General features: G+C 46.3%; 1 protein-coding gene across 3 annotated transcripts; it reads right to left on the reverse strand.

Annotated features, from left to right (window-relative positions):
* Positions 1–23: 23 nt before the first annotated feature.
* ints1 (integrator complex subunit 1) lies at positions 24–27,412 on the reverse strand. 3 transcript variants are annotated; one of them, XM_056578704.1, is made up of 47 exons: positions 27,233–27,412; positions 26,442–26,555; positions 25,966–26,253; positions 25,110–25,306; positions 24,594–24,731; positions 24,234–24,396; positions 23,934–24,039; positions 23,280–23,466; positions 22,628–22,773; positions 22,247–22,388; positions 21,478–21,654; positions 21,007–21,115; positions 20,747–20,888; positions 20,570–20,647; positions 20,089–20,246; positions 19,752–19,848; positions 19,552–19,643; positions 19,334–19,394; positions 19,054–19,251; positions 18,584–18,713; positions 18,077–18,256; positions 17,591–17,740; positions 17,056–17,235; positions 16,288–16,392; positions 15,623–15,790; positions 15,298–15,409; positions 14,699–15,004; positions 14,143–14,241; positions 13,409–13,533; positions 12,694–12,948; positions 12,045–12,204; positions 11,560–11,691; positions 10,847–11,015; positions 10,261–10,384; positions 10,032–10,147; positions 9,766–9,853; positions 9,220–9,500; positions 6,050–6,179; positions 5,323–5,456; positions 4,782–4,974; positions 4,482–4,606; positions 4,254–4,363; positions 3,673–3,786; positions 3,479–3,549; positions 3,015–3,106; positions 2,425–2,534; positions 24–1,997 (listed from the first exon to the last, which is right to left on the reverse strand). In XM_056578704.1, the coding sequence occupies exons 2-47, from the start codon at positions 26,494–26,496 to the stop codon at positions 1,882–1,884; spliced, it is 6,609 nt and encodes a 2,202-aa protein (XP_056434679.1). In that variant the 5' UTR covers positions 26,497–26,555; positions 27,233–27,412; the 3' UTR covers positions 24–1,881. The 3 variants fall into 3 exon arrangements, with proteins under 3 accessions (XP_056434679.1, XP_056434687.1, XP_056434671.1); XM_056578712.1 differs by lacking the exon at positions 27,233–27,412 and adding an exon at positions 26,909–27,018 and having other exon boundaries at positions 20,747–20,867; XM_056578696.1 differs by lacking the exon at positions 27,233–27,412 and adding an exon at positions 26,909–27,018.
* Positions 27,413–27,985: the final 573 nt, after the last annotated feature.

The following is a 27,985-nucleotide window of genomic DNA, read 5'->3' on the forward strand; positions in this document are numbered from 1 at the left end:
CCAGAATAAAGTCTATTGTACTTCCATCACGCCAATGACTGTAAATACTTGATAATTCACACAGACCCAAGGTAATCCTATGACACAAAATGGCCTTTTGTTTTCTTATTTGCTTTCGTCTGGATCAGTGAGGATCAATTAATGAGTTGAACATACATGCGTTTATTCACATGAACAAAAACACACACAGTTTTGGAGTTTTGTCTGCATCATCAACCAATATTCAGATAGAAGCTTTAGGAAGCATGCAGTATCTTTAGCAGCGTGTTGCATGAAAAGGAAAATATGACAAGAGACACAGACACAGACAGACAGAGACAGAGAGAGAGATGAAGATCACTGAAAACGATGACCTCATTCAGATAATACAGTTTTCAACAATCCATTTAGTTCTTCAGATGCACCGTCCTTCACAGACCGATGACAGACTCCACTGCAACCACCGGTATCGGTTAGGATCACACACACACACAACCTCAGGTAACTAAACACCATCTAGAGTCTCTGGGCTGTAAAATGGTCTGCCCACATCTCATCTTCAAAAAAGAAAAAAGAAAAAAAGGAGCCCCTTCTTGTCTTTGTGATTGAACAATTACCGCCACGCTTAATTGACCCTAAATGGGGAAGACCGGCACATTGTTTCACTTATCCCTCGACTCGGTGAAGAGGTGCTGCGATGGAGTCAGTGGGCGATAAAACAAACATGGGGCGCTTTCATGGTCAGGATGGCTTCCATCACGGGCGCCGCTCGCTAACGGCTTTCATTCGCTACATGCCAGTGGAGAGAGAGTGCACCTATGACAGCTGTTTCCAGCTTCGTTATCACTGTCCCGGAATTGTTGGAATAATATGAATTGGCACGAAGGCCTTGCTCCAATCACCACCCACCCCACCTCCTTTGTGTTCTGTTTGAGGTGCAGAAATGTTAATATAAAAAAAAAGCAATAATTGGTTCTTGGGAAATTTCCATGGTTGCTACGCAATTCCATCACTAAACTGCCATCAAAATGTGGCAATGGTAGAACTCATAATTCAACAAGGCACCGTCGCATATTTTGATATGTATAACGGTTTTCATTGTATATGCATTGCAATCCAATATAAAAGCCATTAAATCATGGGTTTGTCCAAGTGACAGTTTATTTACTTTTTCTAAGAGCGTATAACAGATGAGTTAAAAAGCTGGTATTTTAATTAATGTCCATGATTTCATTGTACAAACCAAATAAGTCAGTTTCATTTGAGACTTTCAAGGTCAATATATTACGACATTCCTCAAGCTAGTTATTTAATGTTTTACAGAAAAATACTGGGCATCCTTTTACTTTATCAAATGAGTAATTCAGCAGTAGGGCAAAGGGCAAAGTGTCTTTTAATTTGAAGGGATTTGCAGTTTTATGAGATTAAGTACCCAATACTAAATACAAACATTGGCCTTTTGTCATTTTCTTCTGATGTAAATAGCAAAGTTCAAAGCTCAATACATTGCATTTCCCGTTTGCTTAATGTGTCTGATTTGAGGGTTTCGTAAATCTAACTTCTGAAATGCGGAGCGACACACAAAGGAACTGTTTTATTTTTTTATATTTGCAATGCATCCAACATCCCTTAAAAATAAAAAAAGCAATTTAACCTTCAAGCAGTATTTTAACTTTGCAATTTTGAAAATGTTGTTCTCATAAAACCAAAGTGAATAGGAAAGTACCAAAGGCTAACAAGTGTGATAAAAAAAGGTTTTAATTTAGTTTTGCTTTCACACCTAAAATTAAGCAGAACTAGAGGAATAACAAATCTCCTTGCGAAATGGGAAATAAACAAAAAACAAACGCTATAACGACACTGGTTTACAGCAGACGATCAGAGGAGTTCTGTCTGTAGTAGTTACGTTGTAGCTTCCATGCGGAGGACCTTCATGGCTTCTGCGATCATGGCGCTGGTGTCTATTTGTCCATAGATGCCCACCAGGAAAGCTTTGTGGAGCAATATGTCTGCATGTTCTATTGGGTGGGGGGGAGGGGGGGGAGGCAAGGACATACAACGACACGTTATGGGCATGATGACTCCTCTTAAAACACTTTTTTCTTTCTTTGGATCAAAGTGTCTGCTAAGTTACTTAAGTTTATTTTATTTTAGCTTTCGTCTCAAACCCTAATGGTTTCTCTGTTGATTATTGTACATCATCCAAAGTACCTCTGTGATTGAGATTTTGCTTTACTATTATTTACTATAATTCCTGGCTCTACGTGATTTGTTATTCTTGCTAAGCAGTTGTTAATGCTGTTTAGCACCAAAAAACCTGTATAAATGAGTACTGTATTTAGAGGTTAAATCGAAACATTTTGGTTATGTTTTCAATTGGTGGGGTAGGCGTTTGCTCGCTGGAGTTTGTTTGGTGAACGTGACTAAACGGTGTGTTGTCCTTACCTTGGCAGAGGAGCACATATTCCGGAAGATTCCTGAGTGCCGTCTGCACCACATCAAAGTTCCCGCTGCCCATGCAGTACATGAAGGTGGGGAGGAAGTCTTTCGCCAGTCTGTGAGCGAGAGAAAGCATCCCGTCACGTTACGGACCGATTGACTCATAGCTGCACAGTGTGGCAACGCGTTGACAGGCTGAGCGGCGTGGAGCGCTGTTCTAACTCAGAACGTCCAGAGCACAACAACTCAACAGCAACTCCTTCAACCAAACCTAAACTACCAACAAATAGTAACTTGGAGCAAAAATATCGATCATACAGATCATACAAAACGTATGGATACGTTGGTTTATGGTGAAGGGTCATTTGATTGCTGTGAAAGAAAGGAGCGCACACACACACTCCTCATTAAAGACTTGCTTGGGTCTCAGCGTCTATTCTCAGGGCTGCCTACAGGTAGAAGGCAGACATGGGGTTTCAAAAACCCTAAGCACAAATGCTATCCTCCCAAACTTTCTCCCTTTGAACAATAACCATCAACCTTCTTGGTTCTTCAGGCACACAAAGAAACACACACGAGGAGGATGGGCCGCTCACCGGGGGTTGCCTTGGATACAGCGCAGGGCCAGGTTGAAGGCCATGTTCCTGCACAGCTCCTCCGACGACATCATCAGCCTCTGGAGGTCGTTCTGGGAGCAACCGTCAACACAAAGCAATGTGAGGGGGGGGGGGGGGGGGGGGGGCGCTCCACACACGCACACTCGCACACACACGCATGCGCATGACAGACACGCACAAGCATGCAACATGCAGACATTAGAGATGCAGAAATGCCCTTTTATAATTATATTGTCTATTGCACTGATGGCTGTATGAGCAGATGAATCGGAGACTGGAAGAATGGATGACTGTTGATGACAGGATGACGGGATGAATTGACTCGATGGCGGGCTGAATGAATGGACCAGCGGATGAATGAATGACGAAACGGTCAGTTGATCGTCTGGATGGATGGATTGATGAATGAGTGAACGAGTGTATAACTGGGGGAGGGGACTCACGGTGAAGTACTGAATGATCTCGGGACTCCTTCGGGACTTGTCGTCCACCTCGGTCAGCACCTCCAGCACATCTGTAGAACCAAGAGCCCACAGGTTAGAGACGAGGCCCCACGGCGCTACACCATGAAGGTAAAGGGGACCGGGGCCCAGTCTACAGGGTGTGGGCCCTAATGGCTGTGTGTTGCCAGGGTTACCCTCCACCGCCTCCCCTCGGGACATCTTCTTCAGGTACAGGGTCATGTCCCCGGCCGTCAGGGTCACGGAGGCCGAGATGTTGACCAGGGGCAGGGCGCCGCCGGTGGGCTCATCTAGAAGGAGCACCGCAACACACACACACACACACACACACACACACACACACACACACACACACACACACACACACACACACACACACACACACACACACACACACACACACAGTTAAGCCATGTCACTTCAGTGAAATACAAATACATCCCAGTACAATGCAAAAACAGGGCAAAATGTCTAGGTGCCCAAAGCAAATATTTTAGATGCCATGATAATATGAAGGGTAACGTTGTGAAGATGTGCTTCAAAACTTCCATCTATTAGAATAAAAGAGCAGTTAAGGTTTTTCAACATTGACCTTAAGATTATATTCCGCAGACACTTTGAATCACTTCAAAAGTGATTCAAAGAGGAAGCTGGGAATAATCAAACCATTCAATCAACTCAACAATAATAATACAACAAACTTAAGTTAGTTTGTTGACAGTACCAGAGGTATTGTGGGTATTGTAGTTGTGCTTACCATCCCTGTCATCAGCGTTGCTGTCTGCTGAGCAGCTCTTTACAGGCAGAGTGAGCCCAGCCAGCAGAGACTTCAGCTGCCCCAGGTGTGGGTTCTCCGAGCACAAAGCCCTGTTCGGAAGAACAATGCAAAAGCAGTCCATTAAAAGTGCATTGGTTATAATGTGCCTGACATATTCATCCCCTAAGGGCAGAGCACGATTCGGTTTTTGTGTGTCCATGAACTCACTGCAATATGTCCGAGTGCTTCTGTAGATAAGGCACCGCTGCCGCTGCATTGTGGGTAATGTATTTTTGCGTGAACTGAAGGAACTTGTTGATGAAAAGCAAAGGGGAACGGCTGCGCTGGAAGTTCTACACACAAAACACAAACATTTAACAGACATGACATAGAATCGAGGATGCAAACAAATTCAAATCCTGTCTTAATACAAAATAAACATTTACAAAAATATATAGAGATTTTAAAAAATACATAAAAAAAACAAAAAAAGATATTCGTGTTTCCACAAATAAAGCGTGGGCCCACCTTGAGGGCCCTCATGAAGGAGAGCAGGCAGTCCTGCAGTGCCCTCTGGTGGTGGGCGTGGAACACCAGCGGCTGCAGCAGCTCCAGGATGGCCAGCACGTTGGTGAAGAAGGTGAGGTGGTTGTGCTGGCGGAACTCCTGCAGGTTGAGGTGCATGCGGCCCTGCAGCAGCCCTGCGATCATGGGCAGGTGCCTGCGGAGAGGAGGAGTTCACCAGAGGAAAAGGCGGGTCAAAACCCGGCCAATAACAGCAGTCGCACGCATACTGGATTAGAAAACAGAAGTCCGGAATACTAATTTGTTTGTACGTATTTTAATATGCGTTTACAAAGTCAAATTCTCCGTAAATACCGATACAACACATTTAATTTTGATTATTATATCATCCTTTCACATATTTATTTGAGTGGACTTGGGTTTGAAGCTGCGGTTAGACCTTAACTCTACACTGCTATTTATCAAGTCGCCCATTCATCGATCTATGCGTCCACATTGTAGTGCAAGGCACTAGGACTCTAACTCCATCCAGAGGGAACCGTACCGCAGTAGGAGCACGGGGTGGGAGACGGCCAGCTTCCTGCAGGCCAGGTTGGCGTCTGACATGCGGCTCTCCGCAGACTTGGACTCTCCCGTTTCGGCGAGCAGCGAGACCAGCCGATGGACCAGCACGTCCATCTGAGGAGACACACAGTACACAGACGTCCCGATGAGGTGTGGTGATGGAACAACATCCAGCTGGCAAACACACAGCGGAGAGACGATATAATGGGGTGATGTGGCGGGGAATCGGGATAATCCTTACAGATCCACAGGGAATATTATAACCCTATTTTAATTAAATACATCATTAAGTTCTTGTTTGGTTTCAGATGGTGTTTGGAAGTAGGATTAAATAACGGAGAGTTCCGGTACTCGAAAGAAAACTGTGTGCGTTGTGAGTGTGTGTGTGTGCCTGTGTGTGCGCGTCTGTTTGTGTGTGTGTGGGCTTGCCTCTGTTTGTGTGTGAGTACGCCTCTGTTTGTGTGTGTGTGTGTGTGTGCCTGGGTGTGTGTCTGCGTGCATGTCTGTGCCTGCGCGTGTTTGCGCCAGTGTGTCTGCCTGCGTGTGTACCCCTGTGTGTGTGTGTGTGTGTGTGTGTGTGTGTGTGTGTGTGTGTGTGTGTGTGTGTGTGTGTGTGTGTGTGTGTGTGTGTGTGTGTGTGTGTGTGTGTGTGTGTGTGCGCGCGCGTGCATGCCATTGTGCATGCATGCGTGACCAACGGGTCTCACCTTGCAGGTGGTGCCGTCGGCCACGCCCCCACTGCTCCAGGTGTCATCCGGGAGGCTGACGTGCTGCAGGACCTCGGGGGACTGCAGGTAGATCTGCAGCAGCAGACTCTGACAACGCTTACTCATCGCACTGAAGGACCACAGGGAGACAGAGAGAGAGACGCCGGGGCGATCGACTGCAAGTTCAAATACAAAATGCATTATTTTCGAAATGAAGGCAGGGCAAGGCAGCTTTATTTATGTAGCACTTTTCATACGCGAGGCCGACTCAAAGTGCTTCACATTGAAACACAGTCATACAATATAAGAAAATAGATAAGTAAAGGAAAACAAAGGCAAAGTTAAAAAGAAAGTGCAATGTGTTTAAGATTTAGCAGAAAGCTACAGCAAACATACAATAAAATGAAGTAATAAAATAAAAATAGATACTTTAAAAGAATTAAAAAAGTGCAAAGTGCAGAAAAATGCATTGTGGAAAGTGCATGAAGAGAAAGACAAGGGGGTGTATCGTCACAACAACGCTCTTTCACTATTAACTATTCACCTGCATCAGTGTTCACAGACTACAACCACTACCTCTAGAGCCGTGGCGTGGCATCTGCTGCTTCCTATTAATGCGTCTTCGATGTTTAGTTCGGTTATCACACTCAAGTCCGTTAAGTAGCAAAGTCGGTTCACCCTGGTGTCTATATATTAACTCCCCATTGGTGACCAAGCAGTCGCACGACAAATCAATTCAAATGTGGTCCTCTTCCATGTGAACTGAGGTGTTTGTTTGTTGAGGAAGACCATCAGGACCAAGCCAAACTGATTCATTTTGAAATACAGTGCTGTGTTTGTGCGTGCGTGCGTGCGTGCGTCTTGCGTGTGTGCAACAATCACTCTTGAACTTGTCATGTTTTACCTTATCTCTAACGACCAAAGAGCATATGAGATTTATGCTCATCACACTCGAGGAAGTGATGTACATTATGGGGCGTCTGTGGTTGTGGAGATACAACGCAGGAAGAGCCTACGAATTAACCGGCTGATTAAACAAATTGAACTTAACAGTTGTCTCTGTTTTTAATGCTTGTTCTTTTCTTAAAACGGTACTTGTCTTCTGATCGATGGCCCATTCAGAAACCTTATTACCCCTTGTGCCTAGTGTATTATTTACTATAAGTACGTTATTTATTATTATGGAGATTCAATTCCGATTGTGCCATCAATAGTGTACGGCTAGTCTGGTCTGGCCAGAACTAAATCGCCTTATTTTGTGCCCAAGTAGAGAGTGTTTCTTTATTTCACCCAAGTAAGTTTTATTGGTCTAATTTTCCTAAAGTGGAATGATGTGGCCATTTCCGAGAAATTACCATTCGGTACGGTAATTTCCCCTTTATTCGCTCTCTGCAATGGAAAATCCATACAGCGTTGTCTCCCCCCCAACTAACAAACGACGAGATCACAAAGCATGACAGTGCCTTTCTCTTTGGTTCCAGTCGGGGAAACAGGGATGAGTGCACCACTATCGTTTATGCAAAAAGTCTTGATAGCCTTATACAGACAAATTCAATCCACAAACGATGTCATTTGCGCTCATCCGATCATCCTACGGCCTCAAGCCTCTGATCGCCTTACAGGACACTGTAGTCCACGCAGAACCAAAGACCTAATTACCACCAGCTTCCCATTTAAGCATAAGTTGCACACAACCTTGACAAAGAACGTCCTCGCACCTTGTACAGCAGTCGATTAAGACGTCAGAATAAACACAAGCAACCTCATCCGTGTGTTTAGCATTAGCACGCAGAGTGCTTTCAGCGCAAACAACTGCTTATTCCGCACAAGAGCCAGCCGACCCTTCTCCTTTGAGATGGATTTACACACAGCAGCCCTGCTTTTTCCTTTCTTCCCAAGTCCGCTGAGCTGCATTTAAAATAGTGTAATTCCAAAGCTCATTTCGCTTGACCTTGGCCAAAAGTATCTCTCGTTAAAGCGCTTTATAGCGCACCCAAGACGTGCTCTCCACCACGAGGAAGAAAGCATGCCCCCCTGATCTCCGCGGCAGGCCCGGTCTGGTTTACAGGGGGGGGGGCTCGCAACACAGGGCAAGCAGGGTGTTTGTGAGCCCTCGTGGCTTGTCTAATCCCCTCGGCTTCATCGTTATTATTATTACTACACACACGCACACACACACACACACAAACGCACACACTGAGCTGTTTTAAAGGGGATCCTGGTTTTGTCAGACGTCTCGGGCTGCTCCCTAATTTCACACCAATAGAGCTAATTATCGAGTTCTGCCCGCGCCGCGGCCGTGGGCTTGATGGAAGGGGGGAGTCTGCAAAGTTCACGGGGGCCGAGAGACGGAGGAACTATAACTAGTGTGCTCCTTCTTCACCCCCTCTCGTCGCACTCTAATGCGAGCGGGGAGGAGGTCGGTCCGGGTGTGTGTGGCTCATTAGACAAAGCGGAAAAAAATGAAACGCGTGTCAAACCGTATGGCTTGTTAGCACGTTGGCAAGCGATATAGGGCTATGAAATATGTTAAGCATGTGTATTTGCAAATGATTAGAAAACAAACAGACGCTGATGCGGATTATCCCATTGGTGGACGCGCTAGGGTGTTTGACACCCAGCCGGGGAGGTTCTGGGTTCGATCCCCGAGGACTGCAGCCACTACCTGTAGGCCTCCTTTAGCAGACTTTGGATGAAGGTGTCTGCTGAATGACTTGTAACAGTAACAGAAGCAGCATTGGCTTCAAGAGAGACTATCAACCCTTTTCACACTACGGCCTCTCTGTCCAGAGCTAGCATTAGAGAGGACCTGCTCAATCGCCTGAAGGTGACATCGTCGACGGGGTTTTCCACGTCTCCTCTCATTGAATGTTCCTGCCAACGGGGCGGCACAGACCAAAAGGGAGCATGATAACTCTGCTAAAGATATTTATATTATTATATATATATTTTATATTCATAGTTAATTGCATACATTTAGACAAAAGGAAAAAAAAAAGGCGCAGTGAAAAGTGACACGTGGATCCAAGTGTTTTAGATTAAGATAAACTTGATTTATCCAAGACGAGAAACTTGGGAATGAAAAGTGGCGGGTAATGAAAAGTAGGGAAAAATATTGTTGTGCTGCCGCCACCACCACCACCGCCATCACCACCACCAACCAGGCCTACCTGTCGCCCCACTTCTTGGTGCAGCTGATGAGGTACTCGCACACCATCCTGATGAGGTCCACGTCGGCGCTGCAGCAGGACAGGAGGAGGGGCAGCCGGGACTGGATCAGGGAGCAAGCCGTCTGGTCCGGGGACCCACTGCTGCTGGTGGTGGTGGTGGTGGTGGTGGTGGCTTCGTCGGCAGGGGTGGAGGTGGCCAACTCGGACTCCAGCAGGATCAGATCCACCAGGCTGACCAGCTCCTCCGAGCTCAGCCGCAGTACAAACTCCTCCGCCTTCTTCTGCAGACGGAGAGAGAGGGAGAGCGGTGGTCAGGCTACGCTGTTTAACGCCGGGTTCATTTGGGTTTCTGGGGTCATCTTTTGGTCATCGTCTTCTTTCCCATAATCATATTGTGGACAATAGTGATGCAAAAATGTGATGCCTCATTTCACAAGATGAGGATGTGTAAACCTTAAAACGTATTACAATTGATAATATTTATTGCAGAAAACGGTTGCATGACGTTAATTCACGATGACCACACTGCCTAACCTCGACCCCTACCTGAGGAATCTTCTGGTCACGGCCTTGCCAGATGCGTGGGATGTGGCTGCAGGCCCACAGGAAGTCCAGGGCAGGCGAAGGGTCCAGTCTGGTACCGCACACGCACACACACGCACACACACACACACACACACACACGCGCACACACACACACACACACACACACACAGACACACACACACACATATTGAGAATAATCCTCCTCCTCCATTGAAGGATGATGAAAGCTTGTTCATCCCAGCATTATTCCTTCCAGCCAGCCCTACCTCTGGTCCCTGCGCTTGCTGAGCACGGCGCTGATGCACTGCAGCAGGGTGGACCAGTTGGACTGGTGGGTGAGCAGGGCCAGCAGGTAGGGTCTGTACGAAGGGGTACCACGGCCCTGGGGTTGGATCAAATGAACGATGCATTAGCCCAAAAAAAAAAATACATTTGTAATCATATGATGGTAAAGAGATAGGAGGACAGTACAGGACTGTAGATGAATGGTTGTACCTTGTTGAGGGCAAACAGCAGCTTCTGCTGGAGGTCTGGGCAAACGGAGGTCACCTCGGGGTCCAGATGCTCCAGCCAGTCCACCAACAGACCCGAGCTGAGCCCGGTTTGGCTCACCTCCGAGCTGGAGGAAAGGGGCCGATCATAAGGTGAGTTAGTGAAATGCTGAACCTTTTTCTGCATAATGCATAGAATATTAAACCAACAATACACAGACTGAACATCTGGATTGAAATTGCATTGAATGACCCTACAGCTGCTCTTAATAACAAGCCTCATCGATGATTGGTGATGGATGGAATGCTATCACGTTTCGTTAACACAGTTCAAGTCCCTTAACCAGGCACTAGACCAAGTTAACCAGTAGTCATTGAACAAGTCAGCACTCGGAGCATATTTTAGGACGGATATTTTGTTAGCTACTCTTGCAGAAAATAAATTCAGCGGTAACTGCAACCCGACGATGTCATTTGAATCTCTAAGGTTTAATTGAGAAAAGCAACGTTGTGACATAACTAACCCAATAAAGGCTTGGTTCATCCACTGAACCAACGCCCGATGGGACTATTAGACGTGTGGCACTCACTTGTTGCACTCCCCCTCTTTCTTCACAGCCAGCTCCTCTGTCTCCCGGAGCAATAGTGAAATCACCATGGCAACAGGACCGGCTGTCCCATTCTTGGTGCCGATGGTCATTAGCAGAGAGAGGAGCTCCTCCAGATAGGGCGACTTCGTCTCCATCAGCCCCTGCAACACTAATTCACCGAAGACATGCTTAATGCTAATCGCTTACAATTAACAAATCATTAGTCACTTTTCACGTTGCCATTATTGAATCATCTTTGCCTCTGCTTGGTACCAGTTCATTACATCACCATGGGCAGTTCATTATTTCAATTAGACCAGCTGATTTACCGGTAACCAGATCAAAAGCTTGTTTGACATTATCGTGTAAAAAAACGCATCACTAACTCAGCTTAAAAGGCGCAGCAGATATGGTTTAAGAGTGAGGTGGAGAGACGACTTTGAAAATGAACAACCAAAAAAGTCCACTCCCTCTCTGCTCCCGCCCTCCCTACGTTTCTCCGCCATTGAGAAGGGTTGCAATCACACACCTGTGATTGACAGGCAGGATGGATCCCTGGACCAATCAGGGAAAAGATGCCCAGCGGTCCAACTCAAATTGTCTCATACAGAGGCAGACACAAAGTAAACCAAAGCAGATATTCCACAGAGCAATAAACTCACTAACTCACCAAGGGTCGGCCAGGGGGGCCACACGGTGGGGTTAAAGCCTACCTTTGCCTATGAGCTCAGCCTCTGGGTTGCATCGCTCCCCGGCCTTCAGCATGTCGATCACGGCTCTGACCGCAACCTCGCTGTCACGCCGGTACGCCAAGGCCTCTGCAAGGCGGAGGAAACCTGCTCGAACTGTATGTACACCCGCGCGCGTGCACACACACGCGTGCACACACACACACACACACACACACACACACACACACACACACACACACACACACACACACACACACACACACACACACACACACACACACACACACACACACACACACACACACACAGGTTATATAATAACAATAATAAAAATAACAACATATCTAACCGCCAAGCTAACTATTCAACTAACTATCTGACAAGCTAGCTAGCGGTCCTTCTAAATAACTAAATTAACTTAATAGTTAGTAACAACTAGTGAACTAAACAACTAGCAACCAAACGGATCAACTCTTGTGAGGTGGAGTGCGAGGAGCGTTCCTCACCGTCACTGAGTCGGTGTTTGTGGGAGTACTGCCCGGCAAAGGACTTGAGGAGGCTCTTCAGGGGCCCTGCCTCCACCGCAGGGTTCTCCAGCCAGGTGAGCATCTCCACCACCACCTTGAGGAACAGGGAGGAGAACGCCCCGTCCTGGGTGACCAGGCGCTGAGGGGGGGGGGGGGGGGGGGGGGGGGGGTGGTGGTGGGGGGGAGGAGAGGGACTTTAATTAGTTTAACTTAGAATCACATTAGGCCAAAAGCCGTACCCAATTCATGTTTATGTGCATATCTCTGAATTTTCCTGCGCCACTTTATAGTTAGGTTTAATTTATGGATATGCATACTTTATGTATAGTCTCCTGTGTATGTGTATTTTGGTATGCTAATTGTATTGAATTTACTGATACATTGTTTTTCACTATATTAGTATTGCACTATCACACTTTTGTCTTGTATAATTTGTCCTTATTCTACTATAATAAGTACTAACTCATTCTATGTTCTATTATCTTGAGCAGAGTTATGGTTACACAAACAATGTCCCCGGGATCAATCAAGTTAACTTAATCTGATGTAAAAACCTGAAACCACAGCCGTCTCTATTATCCTGGATTAACTCTGGTTGTTACTGGTTTACCCTGCGATCCTTCCCTACCTGGTAGAGGTGAAGCTGCCGCATCAGAGGGCACGACAGGGCGTGGCTGCGGTGCATCGCCACGACGACGGGGCCGGCGTGGGCGGAGCCGAGCAGAGCCGCCATGGCCTGCAGGAGGCTGGAGGCGAGGCCGGCCGGTTGGACCAGGCCCTGCTTGGCCCTCATCAGCTCCTTGGCCAGGGCCTGCTGCAGGGCCAGGGACAGCTGGCTGGGAGGGGGGCCCGGCCAGCGGGGGTCCGCCTTCAGGGGGAAGATCTGGGGAGGGACGTGGAGGAGAATAAATCAGCCCAAATAAACTACAAACAGAACACAGAAGGGAGGAGGGAGCTGGATTAGACTATCAATTTAGAAAAATAAAAATTCCTTCTGAACCGACCAAGGGAAGTTCATGTTGATCCAGAACATCATACGACATCATACATATTAGCTTTAACTTTGATTTGCACTCCCTGATATTACCCTTGAGCCTCATCTAAAAAGGACAGATTGGGATTTTGGATCATTTAAATTACTACTTTAAAAGCCCTGGGTATTATTGAATGTGGTGCTACTTGGTTAATTATATTGGCCTGCACTGTTAACAATAAAAAAGTAATTATAAAGTCATTAAATAAATGATTCAAAAGAAAAAAACGATAACAGTAGTTTCACAAATTTCTGATTACTGATCAATTAATTGTCAAGGACACCCTCGACATAATGCCGACGGTCCTACCTGCAGAAGTAGGCTGGTGAGGTCATCCGTAGGTTCAATGACGGCCATCTGATTGGCTGTTCGTATCTTTGCTGAACTTTGGGGAGTTTCCACAGTCACCTTTGCCTTTCCTCCATCAGTAGAATCTGTGGAGGGATATTGTATTGTTAAAATGCATAAAACAACAAAGCAACAATGCACAGAGCAACATGTTCATGTAATTTAGCTTGAATCCAATCCTTAAGGGCTTTTTATGGTTCCACGTTCCCGCAACGCAGAGGGTTACGGACCCCTTATGTCCTTGCGGACCCTCCTTGCGTTCACCGCAAGGGCCGGACGTGCGCCTCCCAAAAATCGTAACCTTCCGTCGAGGCGGCGCAGCAGCAAGGGCTGTGATTGGTCCGCTTACTAAAACCCGACGCAGACCCATAAACGTTCACGACTGCGTTGAAGCGTCTGCGCGGTCATTGCGTTGAGGGAACGTGGGACCATAAAAAAGCATTTACATTACATTCAGATACATGGACATTTACATTTAGCTGATTATTTTATCCAAAGCAACTTACAATAAGTATATTTTTCAGAAGAAAGAGAAACAATATATTTCTGTTGGTACATAAAAGATATTCATTTAGATGCAATTAAGGTTGAGGCCTCGTCTGGGACTCAAACTCACCACTAGACGAGCCACACATTGGTGATTTCATTGAACGTGTTAATACAGCATGAACCAAAGAGGGCCGGTGAGCACTGACCTCGGCGTGGGTCCAGGGAGGCGCTGAGCAGGCCGTGGAAAGTGTGCCCCCCGCTGGCTCCTCGCTCGTGCTGCACCTCCACCAGGTGGGCCATGTAGTCTGGAGGCACGCAGACGCTCATATTACAGGGGATTGATACGTGTACGTAATGAATGCATACCAAATTATGCAAATGTGAAAAAGTACATTAAGACAAGTAACAAGTACAAGTTTATTTTTGTACAAACACAAAATGAAGTGGTGCTGAAATGAGTCGATGAAATCATTGAAGTCAATCGATTACGTAGCTTTCCGTTTTTTATTTTGACTGCTCGTCGGACAAGCAGGCATATCCTGCTTCGACTAAGTTGTGATGGGCAATTGCCAGTATACATGCCATTTTATTTACACTAAATGACCTTGCCAAACCCCAAAAAACAATCAACCAATACCTTGACGAATCAACAAAGAATCCTATAAATCTCTCCATTTGTTGAGGACTTTGTTCAAGCCCTCAACTCATGTGCGAAATGATAAAAAAACAATATTAAAAAAAGGTGACGCGGGGCCCACTCACGCTTGTCCATGATGTTCTGCTCCAGCGTCTGCGGGTCGTGGGACACGGCCTGGTCCAGGTACTGCAGCAGCTTGCTCATGCTGGACACGGGGATGCCGAAGGACTGCACGAACAGCAGCAGCTGCTGGGGCTCCAGGTCCTGCAGCGCGGCGTCCACCAGCCGCGACACCTCCGAGCGGATCATGCGCAGCTTCAGCCAGTCGGGCAGCAGCAGCGCCTCCTCCGACGTGTCCACTAGGAAGGCGGTGGGCAGGGGCTTCTTGTCGGGGAACCAGATGTCCAGCAGGGCGTAGAAGTCGCTCTCGCCTGGGTCGGGGGGAGGAAACATTTGTGGTAGGAACGAGTTTGTTCTTCGTCAAGAGTGTTGATTGGTTTTACGACTAACAACCTTTTATTTCTGTTTCCTAAGGCTACTTCACACTCTGCACATTTCAATGAGTTTGAAACCCGGTCGCTCCGTGTTTGTATTTTGTTTGTTGTTGTGTTTTTCTGATTGTATGTTTTGAGCGTTCTCAGCCTCAGTTGTAAGTGGCTTGGGCTCAAAGACGCCACCAACAATGACTCAAGGTAAACGTAACTACAAAAGGTGTGAACTGTACCTTTGGGTGGTCCCAGGGTCAGCAGGATGACCATGGCGTGGACCACCAAGATGTGCATGGTGGCGGTCTCCCCTGTAGTCCAGCGCAGGAACACCTGGTCCTGGGACTCGGACTGGAAAATAACAACAAGAACAACCCAAAATTTGTTTAAAACATTACTGAATAAATACAAAAATTAAAAGCATAACGTCTTTTAAAATGTGTATATTTCATAATAAAAACTAATCTAATATGTAAAGCGCTTTTCCAGACACCAAAGCAAAAAAGGCTCAAAATCAAGTAGCAGAAAGAGGGTCCAACTGGAGCCAGGGAGACGGTGGCTCACCCAGCTATACAGGTCCTCCCCCTCCTTGGTCTTGCGCATGCGGCGGATGTAGGAGGAGAAGATCATGAGAAAGGCCGACAGCACGGCGTCCGACTCAGGCCGGCAGGAGTGCTTGGAGAACAGGCTGTTCATGATGGTGGAGCGCTCCACGATCAGACGCGCCACGTCCTACAAAGAGTCACACACAGTGTTGTGGAAAGTCAAAGACAAAGTCAGTTTTATTCACAATTCCAAAACAGAGGAATCAAGATTTTGTCTCCGACCCACGGTGCAATAAGATTAAAATTAGGTAAAATAAAATAAGTAATATTTACAATAGTGCAAAATAATTCGGAATAGTGCAAAGGTAGGCCAATAAAAAAACGGTATACATAAAATAAAGTCAATAAAGTAAAAAAGAAAAGGTATTCGCTCAGAGATGCATCACTTACATTTGTTAATAATGTTCATCTCAACAGTCTGTAATGTATACATTTACTTTTACACATTTACTCATACGTTTCTGCGGCCCATAATGTATGTGTGTCTAATGCATGTATTTATTTATTATTCTTTAAATTTTCTTCTGTTTTGAAAATTTCCATCAATGTCCCATACAATACGCTGTGACTCCTGAATTAGTCTGGGATGAATCAAGTACAATCCCATATTATGGTATCTCTCACCAGAGCCAAGTCGTTGTGTGCAGCCTGCTCCTCCACCGGTGCATGCTGGGAGAGGTAGATGAGGTAGGCGCTGATGGTCTGTGGATCCGTCTCCATGTGGATGGCCTGGAGAGCGACATTAGGGCGTCAGGCAAGCTTCATAATCAATGGTTGGGTTGGCATGATGTGCCTGATTGTTTTTCACCATTTTGTATTCAGTACTTTTGTTTTGTATTTATTATATTATATTTTGAACCCTATACATTTTTGTGCAGCTTTTTGTAGCTATGTGAAAGCTTGGCATATTGATTCTTGAGTTGAGTTAAATTTATGATTACAATATTAGGGTTGCATCCTAGTGGTGAGAGCTGAGAGTATTTGGTCTGTCCGTCATATAAAATAACATATTATCTGTAGTTTTTTTCCAAATTAGGTTGATCAGTCCTCACCATTTGCACACACGTGCTTGTGTACAGTGCCTTCAACTGGCAATTTGCAGCACTTTCCATTCCCCTTTGGCAGCCTTTCCCGGAGCACTGTGCTAATTAAGGCATGGTGCTATCAAATCACTGTTATGCCGCAATTGCAGATCCAACTGACAGACCCCCACCGAGTGCACCGCTTGTTAGAGGAAATCCCCCGTCAGGGTATTAATCAAGAGCCGAAGCTGAAGGTGGCAGACAATTTGACAGATGACGGCAAAATACTGTGATTATGGTTTTCCCTTTAATAAGGACAGTGTGTGTGTGTGTGTGTGTGTGTGGGGGGGAGGAGGTGTTGATCAGGGACCTGCTGCAGAGCAGTGGAGGTCATGCCGCGGACGCTGTCGAACAGGGGCAGCTTGGGCAGGTCCTGCAGGAGCCACTGGTACCCGGGCAGGAGCTCGGCGTCCGCAGAGTCCTCCTCCATGGGCTGGTCGCGCTCCTCACCGTCCCGCAGACCCCCCTCGCCCAGGACCAGCGACAGACCCTGCGAGTGCGTGGGAAATGATGTCAGGATGTAGTCACACGGCGGGTTGGACGAGTGGTCTAAAAGTAACCCGCTTTTATTGTGAAGGGGATGCTTCTCTTGAAGACTTTTAAAAAAAACGAATAAATATATAAAGTAATTAAAAATATATGTTATCAATCAATAATCTTGTCTTTCTGATTCCTTAAGCGATTCTGGACTCTGTCCAGAAAGAATTATAATAGAAATTTGCATTCAGAAAAATATGCCATCCATTCATTGTTCTTCCAACATGGGTTTGCATGCTTCAATTGTTCTTAGCCCCACTAAGAAGCTTTGAATGAAAAGTGTGTCAGAATTAAAGACTCAAACCAACCTTCATAGCCAGAACCCGTGAGGCCACCTGGGAGGAGCTGAGGCGGCGCAGGAAGTAGTCCAGCACCTCACAGGTGGTCTGCTCGTCCGCCTTGGGCCCCAGCAGGAGGTCCTGCAGGCGGCCCAGCAGCTGCCTCTGCTTCTGCTGCCTCTGTTCCGAAGGATGGGAAGGGACTTTTATTTTGAAGACAACTTCACAGCACAGTTCTCTCCCATCGCAGAGATGGAAGGGCTTTTATTTGCACAGAGATTCGCAAGTTTGTTATGCAAATATGATGATTTCCTGAGCGAATAGCATAGTAAATGATGAATTTTAATATTGGTTTAATGAAGCCCTTTCATATATAATCAGTTACAGTGAAAATCTTTTACTCTCAATTGATTCAGTCATTTCCAAAAAATCTTTAATATTCAACATCCTTACAAAAATGAATGAACAAAAAGAAAACACAAAAATGACAGATGAACGAGGACTAGAGTAACATACTTGTCTCTTCTTGGCCCTCTGCTCCTTGCTCTCTGCCTCATCCTCGTCCTCCGTGGGAAAGTTGTCGTCGGCGGCGTCGTGGAGGAGGAACTCGCACAGGCACTGCACAGGCAGCACGTCCAAGGACCCCTCGCTGGACTGGACCAGGTCGGCCAGCCAGGGCATGGACTGAGAGGAGGCCTGTGGAGAAGCCCCCAAAACGGAGAGCAACAGGTTAAAGATCCTACCTGAGTGCATGGTTCACTGGTACAGTGGACCACACCTCCTTCTATTTGCATGATGCAGTTAAGCAGTACGGTGCCTGAAATGTCAGCCCATTCTAAAAGTACATGTCATCAAATTCACTGTTCGTTATTTAACAAGACACTTTGATCCAAAGTGTGACTTAGTTCGCGTCATTGAACAGCAGCAGGTAGGGGAAAGGTATCTTAATCAAGTATGGCTACAGTTAGACTACCTGTCAGCTTGGAGCCGGCTGGTTTGCGCTAAAGAGAAGAATCGGGGTACCTGTCTCTGGATGATGTTGAGCAGGAAGTCGGGGTTCCGGCTGCGGCAGAGCAGGTGGCCCAGGCGTAGAGACGTGTTCAGGGTCTTTATCTGCTCCTGGACCGAGGGAGGGGGCCGGCGAGGGGGTCCCCTGGAGGAAAGAAAAACACACAAAACAATAGAAATAAATGTCAAAGAAGAAACGCTTGGGTCATGTTTTGAAGTTCTGTCTATACCTTACAACAGAATACATAAAAACATGACTTAAATCATGTTTCTAAGTTCTGGCTATAACTGGCTATAATTCTGGCTATATGTATTTGTATAATTTCAATATTATCATAATGCTGATAGCATCTGGTGCACACACTGATATCAGCCTATCACATACATTATACAGATACATATAACACTGAACCAAACCCATCATCCCACTGCCCTACAGCCCGTTGTCTCTAGCTGGTTTCCCCCCCATCCTCCAGGTCTCTTACTGGGGGTCCAGGGTGGTGAGCTGGGACAGCAGCAGGCTGTTGCTCTCCGTGATGGTCTGCTTGGTGGAGGCGGCCGCCAGGTGGCTCTCGAAGGCCAGGATCTCCTGCCTCTCCCGCTGGGAGGTCTGCAGCTCCCGGCTGATCATCTCCGTCTTGGTGTCCTCGTCGGCCACCGTGCACGGCGGGAAGGAGTAGTTGCTGGCGAGAGGCGGAGGGCAGAGGGTCAGGGGACGGGCGGAGGGATGAAGGAATGACGGGGAGCTAGGTTCTTTGCACTTACTTGGTCATCACCATCTCCATGAGCATCTTCAGCGTGGGGTAGCCGTCCCAGGCAGCCAAGCCTGGAGGAGAAGGAGAGGTGGAACAATGTGGGTTCGGTTGTTCGTAAGGAGGAAATATTTGATCCGTTCTTTGATCAGAATCGATGTAAGATAATGACATGGATTGGGCCGGTTTTTGTCAAAAAGCCAAATGAATGAATGAATGAATGATGAATACCTATTTTCTGTGGATTGAATGCAGCCACCACGAGCAACAGCAGCCATGCCTTCCAGTAGAGTGCGGATATTGCCAGATTTGGAGGTTGATACCTTAAAAGTAAAAAAGAAGCATTGATATGAATGACCATGTCCATGACCAATCCAAACAGGCATTCATAGGAGCATGACAGTACATTAACTAACGGAACGGAGCGTTACCCAGAAGGCATCACAATGTTCTCCGGATGGTGGTAGGTACAGAGGTTGAGCACTGCATCGATCAGCTGGATCCTCTCCACCCTCAAAACGTCCAGATCTGGAGGAGAGGCGGATCATATGGCTCTGTTAAGAGGGGCTTCAGCAACGCTAAGCAAGCAAGCATGCAAGGCAACAGCCATCCCGTCAGGAGCAGTTAGGGTTATGGGTCCTGCTCTCTCAAACCCTAACAGTCATTTGACTTTTGAGTCCTCCTAGCTTCTCAAGTCTCTCTCTCTGTCTAATATAATATCAAATTACGAAAATAACAGAAAAACATGAGAAGGAGACCGCCACATACCATCGGACTGTGCCCCGGCAGCTCTCTTCACAAGGTGGTCTGCCAGCTCCATGGCGTCGGCGGGCCCCAAGGGCAGGTCCCGGGACAGGCCGATCACCACGATGCGCATCAGGGTGTCCTCCAGCAGAGGAACCTCAGAGCACAGCCGCAGGAAGAAGCTGGGGGTGGAGGGGGAGGGGGGCAGTTGTTCATACATCATACATCCATATGAATTAAATTACATTTTCTGATCACAATCACAACCTTGTTCGTCCAGGGATTCAACTGTATACCATCAAATAAACATAGATACACACATGCAAAATACAAATGCAATATTACTCAAATATATAACCGCTGTTTCACATAAGGAGCTGGTTTCAGATTCGGCTAATATATAATATTGACAAACCGTTAATAACTGTGTATTTAGTATTAATACATTAATTAATCATTCATCATTTACATGGGGGCAACCCAATGTAAAATAGGAAAGGCTCACTTTCTGTCGCTCTCCGGCGGCCAGTTGTCCCACTTGTAGTAGGTCTCAGGCTGCTCTGTGAACAGCACCTTGTGGAGGCTGAACATGTGGGGAAGACGGCAGATGATCAACAACCAGGTGTAGCTAACGTACACTCCCGCCTTGGCGCATGAACGTCTCAATGTACTCATGGCCTACCAGTGCACGTAGTCCTTGGCGCCCGTTTTACTGATGGAGGGCACCACGGTGTGAAGCCACCACACGGCGTCTCGTTGGATGGCGGCGATTTGGTTCTGAAAGGACCGCAGGGTCTCCAGATCTGGAATCCCCCCAAAAGAGTCTGATGTCACAAACGACTGCGATTGGACTTTTTTTAAGGGGACAAAAGCGGCAGAAGGGACAAACAAGGCTGCGCTGCTCAGGGGCGGCTGGTGAAGAAACAAAGGCAGATCACTCACTTTTCTTCTCGCCTTTGTCCCACGCGAGGCCAGCCTCCTTGACCTGGCCGGTGATGCCGAGCATCATGGAGACCGTGAGCAGGTCGGTCACCTGGATAACAAAACGCTCCTGGGGTTGGAGGGGGAAGAGAGAGAGAGAGGGAGAGAGTGTATGGGTAGAATGCGTTGGAAATTTGCACACACCACCACACCAGCCTCCGACAGGCTTTCAAAGAAAGCACCCACTTGTACGTTTTCTTTCTTTATTCTAGAGGACTCCCCCTATGGGTTACAATCACGCTACTGCATGCAAAATCTCTGCAAAATCACCCACTGTTTTATTTTGGTTTATATGCTTATTGAAAGTGAAAGTGAGTCGAGGGACCGTTTAAAGGGGAGCCGGCCACCCCCTGAATCACAGACCCCTGTACGGGGTCAGGGGGGTTGTGGTTCCCTTTTTCATCCACATAGGACCGTTGAAGAAGAGCTCACCTTGAACTCCATCTCCGTGTAGGTGGTCTCCTTGCGCTCCTGCATCAGCCCGAGGCAGAAGGGCTGGAAGTTGATCTCGTGCTTGGTCTGCTTGATGATCTCGCGGAGCAGGGCTCGCGAGGCACGCAGGTAGTCGTCCTTGTTGGTCAGCAGGTCCTGGAACACCATGGCCAGGAACTGGAGGGTGTAGAAGAACCCAAACACAAGAGTCGTTCCAACAGCCTTTTTAGAAATTTTTGGTGGTTAGAAATCCCCTCATTTTGCCACCAGGGGGGCTACTGATGGCCATACAGGAGATTGAGAGCGTCCCACCCTGAATGTGTGGGATAAAGCAGCTGGATCAGCACCCAGCATAATTGGTTAAGTCCACTAGGCAGGTGGGTTTCTCTGTCGATCATTCATCTGTGTGGACATGGTCATTGGTCGCTATGGGGTTGATTTCAATATATATTGTAATAACATATAATCACATCTGGCGGTAAAATTGTCACTAATCGGCTATTTAAAAGGAATTTTGTGATGCAAACCATTATGCGTGACCATTTTGGCACCCACTACACTCAAATCCTTCTTTGAGCGTTCCTTCTCTAGCTTTCTTCCTTGATAATGAAGGCCGTTTATCCTTTCCCTTCAGGTCGTTCGGTTCAGAGGGGTGCCCTAAAATGTGGCCTGTGAAGCACTTAGAGCCTAACTGGGGATTAAGGGCTGTCCAGAGAAAATGGGCTTTTTGAAATGAAAGGGAAGGGAAGGCGGGGCGCCCGGACGTCACCTTGGGGGCCTGCTCGGGGCTGTGCAGCAGCAAGGTGTGCAGCGTCTGCATGTTGTTGGGGTTGCGGGCGTTGGACAGCTCGTTGAAGATCACCAGCTTCACCATGGTGCCCAGGTTGTCTTTGTGCGCGTTCAGCAGCTCCCTGGTGGGTGTGTGTGTGTGTGTGTGTGTGTGTGTGTGTGTGTGTGTGTGTGTGTGTGTGTGTGTGTGTGTGTGTGTGTGTGTGTGTGTGTGTGTGTGTGTGTGTGTGTGTGTGTGTGTGTGTGTGTGTGTGTGTGAGACATATGAAAAGCTGTGGTTAGATCACGGATCAAAAAGAAATTCAAACAGGACTGTGATCTGAAAGGAGCATTGGATGAAACGCAACGTGAAAGGACAGACCTGACGCAGAGCATGTAGTGGTTGAGGAGCACTTTGGGCTTCAGGCGGATCTTGATCAGGACGGAGATCACCTCCATGTCGTCTGAGCCGTGCGTGTTGCAGTTCATGCACATGGACATGAGCAGGTCCTGCGCTGGTCGGTTCAGCTGGGGACACAGAGATGGATTTGCTGCTGTTGTTCTCTCACAAATGCTGTTTGTATTCTGTTCTGACAATTTGTACTGACTATTTGGTCATTTAGTAGATGCTTTAATTCAAAGTCAAGTTTTTAAACATTTTACAACTTGACACTATAATAAGGAGACTGCAGACATCTGAAAATGTGTATTTAGTGTGATTGTAGGGCAACAAGTATTGCTATCCAGTGTCTATTGCTTTTTTCAGTACAGTCTGAAATTGCATTCGCAAATATTTATACATTGGCATCTAGCGTAGTGGTTGCAGATTGAAGCATAATCAATACAAAAGACAAAAAATCGTATTTCCATAGGATTAATTACCTATTGAAATGTACTTGAATGAATATTATACTCAATTATACTCAAAACACCTCCGTTCTGCTAGACACCACTAAATTCGACAAACTGCCCCTTTAAGACTTTAGACGCCCCCCCGTAATCCGTGCTTCTCCGGGCGAAGCGCGAGGCGGTACCTTGGGGTTCTGCAGCCACATCTCCAGCCTCTGGACGGCCATGAGGCGGGCCTCCTTGAAGCCACAAGTGGCGGTGAGCAGACGCAGGAGGTTGCGCGACACGTTGTCCATGGGCTGCCTGCGGTTCAGCTGGTCCCTCAGCACGTCCAGCACGTAGTCCTCCACGCTCTCTGCCAGCTCCTCGTACCTAGCGCCACGCATAGGAGGGAGGGAGGGGGGAGGAGTTTATTCCCTCATCGGTGCCGTAATGGGATTGGCCAGTGTCATGGCTTGGGGTTAATCGACTTTGCTGACCGAAAGGCCCTCTTGGTTTGAGTCCCATTGTGCGCAGCGCATGTGTAGGCGTCTTTGAGCAACGGTATGCAGTGATTGCAGCTAATATTAGTGTTAACTGCATGTCATTTTGGAAAAAAGTGAAATTTAATAAAAATGGCAATAGGATATTGAGGTTATATTTCGAGGAACCAATTGGTGAAACCAGCTGAAACGCAATCAAATAAAAAATAAATTATTACTGATAGTGTTTATAGATAAATAAATAATGTACAGATAATAATTAACCAATTGTCAAGCAAATTTTATTTGGAAATTATATTTCAGGTAGCCCCCTCTCCCATGGGGGCAGGGGGGGTTGGGGTCTACCAGCTCCTGTACCTGGGCATGACCTGCCCGTCGTCCTCAGGGCTGAGCTTGTCCTCCCCGATCATTAGCTCAGTCTGGCTGTCGTCCTCGTCCGGAGTGGATGGATGGGGGCTGCTGCCTAAAAGACACAAACACACACAAACAAAAACACACAGTCAGATCAAAAATTAGTTTAGATGCATGGGAAACCCTAGTCTTTAACGTGTGTGCGTTTGCCTGTGTGTGTGTGTGTGTGTGTGTGTGTGTGTGTGTGTGTGTGTGTGTGTGTGTGTGTGTGTGTGTGTGTGTGTGTGTGTGTGTGTGTGTGTGTACCTGCGCTGAGGTCTCCCCCTCCGGTTCGGCCCGTGTCTGCCTGCAGCAGCATGCTCTTTGGGGGCATTTTAGTGCCAAAGGCCGTCTGGATGTTATCCACGAAGTTCTTACAGTGGGAGCTGTCCACCCAGATCCTTTCTCCCAGAGAGTCCTCTATGTACACCTATACAGAAACAAAGTGTCCACATGAGCATTAATACCAAATGCAATAAAGCATCTTTTCATTGCCAAAACAAGCTCACGCTCTCTCTCTCCCTCACCCCCACCCCATTCCCTCTCTAAGCATATTTCACCATAGTTAAATAAATAAAACTTGAAAATAACTTTTATTGTATTTTTACAGTGTGAAAAGACTCTTACTTTGACGAAGATCTCAGGCCAGTTCTCATCCTCTTCATAGGCGGCCATCAGCAGGTTACAAGCCAGTACAGAGACAAGACTGTTGCCCTTCGCTTTGAAGTTGATGGAAGCATCCCGGCGTAGTAGGCTGCACAACGCCTTCATAGAGTGAGTCACAACACAAAAGAGAGTCAAAAAAATACTGACAATACAATTTGAACATCAACTAAATAAGTCAACTTTACATAGGCTTATTTTCTAGCCTGTTTACGATATTACATTTGAGATTCAGAACTGTATCGGCCAAGGTCCCAATATATAAGAAATTATCTACACACAAATTTAGAAATACTAATGAAAAGGCAATGAGTAAATAAATATGACAGAGCACAGATATAAATAACAAATACATGTTGTGCAATAGCTACAATTTCAATGTACTTACAAATATAATGCAGCTGTTGTGACAGATCACAGGACAAAATTAAAAACAAAAACAACAGCAACAGCAATACAATTCCTAGTGATAAAACCTACCTCGATGATTCCTTCAGTGGCGAACACGTTGGGTTTGATCTTGGCCAGGAACATGAGGCTGAGGTAGAGGGTGATGTCCGGCTTGGCTCGGTTCAGCTTCAGCTGTTTCACGGCTCCGCACAGCAACCCTTCGATGCGATCGTCATTACCGTCCGACTCAGCGGCCTCGATGTCATCCAACAGAATAGCTGGGGGTACTATGGGAGCAAGATGTATCGGTAAGACTTAAAAGAGAGGTACATTAATGAAGCATGAATAGACATTGGTCATTGCAGTTATAAGCATTATCGTATAGCATTAGCATCAGGGTAATTAAATAATGTAAACATTCATACCTTAGTTTAGGGTTAGGGTAGGGGTCATAAATATAGTGCCTGTTAAGCCCTTTAAGACTGTACCTGTGATTAAGGGCTATACAAATAAAATAGATTTTAACATAAACACCATTACGTTAGTTAAAAAAATTATTACTTGTTAGTTAAAGCTTATTACTGCATTTACTACTGTTAATTAATGTACCCTTATTGTAAAGTGTAACCAATGGATCTTGTTTTAATCGTTACAAATACCATTAACACCCTGCAAGCTTGTAGATTACATTACATCTTCAGGTCCATCATTTTTACTTTTTCAGGGATCCTCGAAATTGGAAACCTGGTGGTCCACTGTATATCACTGTATTACGATCAACTATAATCTCAGATTGTGTTTAGTCATCATCAAAACCTCTGCCTTCAGATAAAGACCACTGAATGAATGACGATTCATGTAAATATGCATACGTGCATCAATTAAAAGTAAAGTTCATGTTACACCCTTTACGGTCCCCAAGTGAAAGAACACAGAAAGCACATACCTTCAATGGGTATGACCGAGGGTTCCTTAATGGAGGGGGATATGGCCCTCTTGTCGACAGCGGCGACCTCCGCGAGCCTTCCAAGGGCGCTGACTGGAGGCGTGGTGGAGAGCTTGGGCCGCTTGGTGAGGCCCGACAGTCCGGAGGAGGAGGGCAGAGCGGTGGACGTCTCTCGTTTGCGATCGGCGGTGGTACCCGTGGACGCTGGCTTCAGAAGGACGGCAGGTGCCTTGGACTCCCCCCCGCCTTTTGCTCCGAGGGCAATGAAATCTCCAGGGGGAGGGTGACCTGGGGTGGATGACAATAAATAATATTTACGTGTGTGTACTTGTAATTTTTCTGATCCCCACTACTTTGCCAACAGTAATAAAACACATGTCCTGAGTAAAAAGAGCTAGGAATGGGTCAGCTAGATACACAGTAGAACTGACACACTGCAGACAGAATATAGAGCTTTAAGTGGGGTGTTGACAAACCTGACGGTTTGGCAGCGCTGGGGCGCCTGAGTGCTGCTGGCTTTGGGCGATTCATGGTCCAATGTTGTTAGGCGAGGCGACCTTCACCTCAGACCCACAGCAGGTTCCCAGACACTGTTTATAATTTGGTAGATAAGAACAAGCATATTAGCCATTCGCAAGGAAAACTACGGAAGCGGCCAGCTAACACTAAGCTTCGAGTTATTAGGCTAGTGATAATGAATAGCAGAACACGATAACTGAGGTAAAACTAATACTATTGGCTCATCGTACACCACTGATAGATCACAGGATCCTAAAATTGGATTTCAATTTCAAATTGTATGTTTGCCTAACTCGAGAAGAGAAAATAGAACATCATAACGTTATGGCATAGAAAGAAAGTCATCAATTACAATTAACCGCTACGATCTAATATATGTTTGATATACATACATATCTAACAAGTAAAACATAAAATTGCTCACATTTCGTTCCTTTATATGAAAAGGTTTTCATTTAATACTTTCGAGCCACTCTTTGTAACTCATAGTACAACCACGGATGTTTTGTAGAACATGTACGTTAGCTAGCTCACTTCTTCCCCGTGTCAAGTGACGGGTCAGAAACCAACAGAATAGTTCATACTACCCCCTGCTGGAGGGGAGCGTTACACAATCACCCGTCCGTCCACTTCTGTCTGTCGTTCATCAAATTATTCATAAGGATAATAACTACAGAACTCGTACGTGCAAACAACAGTTTCCTGATTATGAGTGTTTAATTCAGAGCTTTAAATGAGTTTCACAAACCTTTCACCTGTATCCTATTTCCATTTTGGCACGACCACCTGGCTCTCTCAACGGCTATCAACGGCAATGTAATTTAAGTGTTAGCCTAACAACCCTGTAGCTTGTTTATACACTTTTGACATTGACACACGCACACGCACATATACACATGAATGTTTGTCTACGCCTCACTCATAATCAATCATTTAGTGATATATGTTATAATATATACAGTATATTTACATAAATATATTTTCAGAAAAAAATCATTAAATCAAACAAAATCCGTATCAACAACAAAGACCAACAAAAAGCACTACTAAGCTGCATTTCTACAAATTGAACACAGGGTGGCAGTAGTGAACAGCTCTAAAATTATCCACAGCTGCTGAGCAAACGCATAACAAAGATGAATGACGACATTTACCCCATGGCTAGATAAAGAACAACCTCATGAGAAATCATCCGCTGTCTGGCTCTCTACAGTCGGGCCTGCTGGGCTGTCTGCCTGTATTTGTGTGTATGTGATTGTGAATGTGTATTTGTGTGTGTGTGTGTGTGTGTGTGTGTGTGTGTGTGTGTGTGTGTGTGTGTGTGTGTGTGTGTGTGTGTGTGTGTGTGTGTGTGTGTGTGTGTGTGCGTGCGTGGGCGTGTGCTTGTGCGTGCGTGTGTTCATGCACGCTCATTGTTATTCTCATTTGTACGATGGCGACTGTGGGAAAATAACCGTGACCAGTTATCTTTCTGGCTTGCTTTACAAAAAAGGCGGAGAAG

This window comes from Gadus chalcogrammus, chromosome 2, assembly GCF_026213295.1.
Source record: "Gadus chalcogrammus isolate NIFS_2021 chromosome 2, NIFS_Gcha_1.0, whole genome shotgun sequence".
NCBI classification, from domain to species: domain Eukaryota; kingdom Metazoa; phylum Chordata; class Actinopteri; order Gadiformes; family Gadidae; genus Gadus; species Gadus chalcogrammus.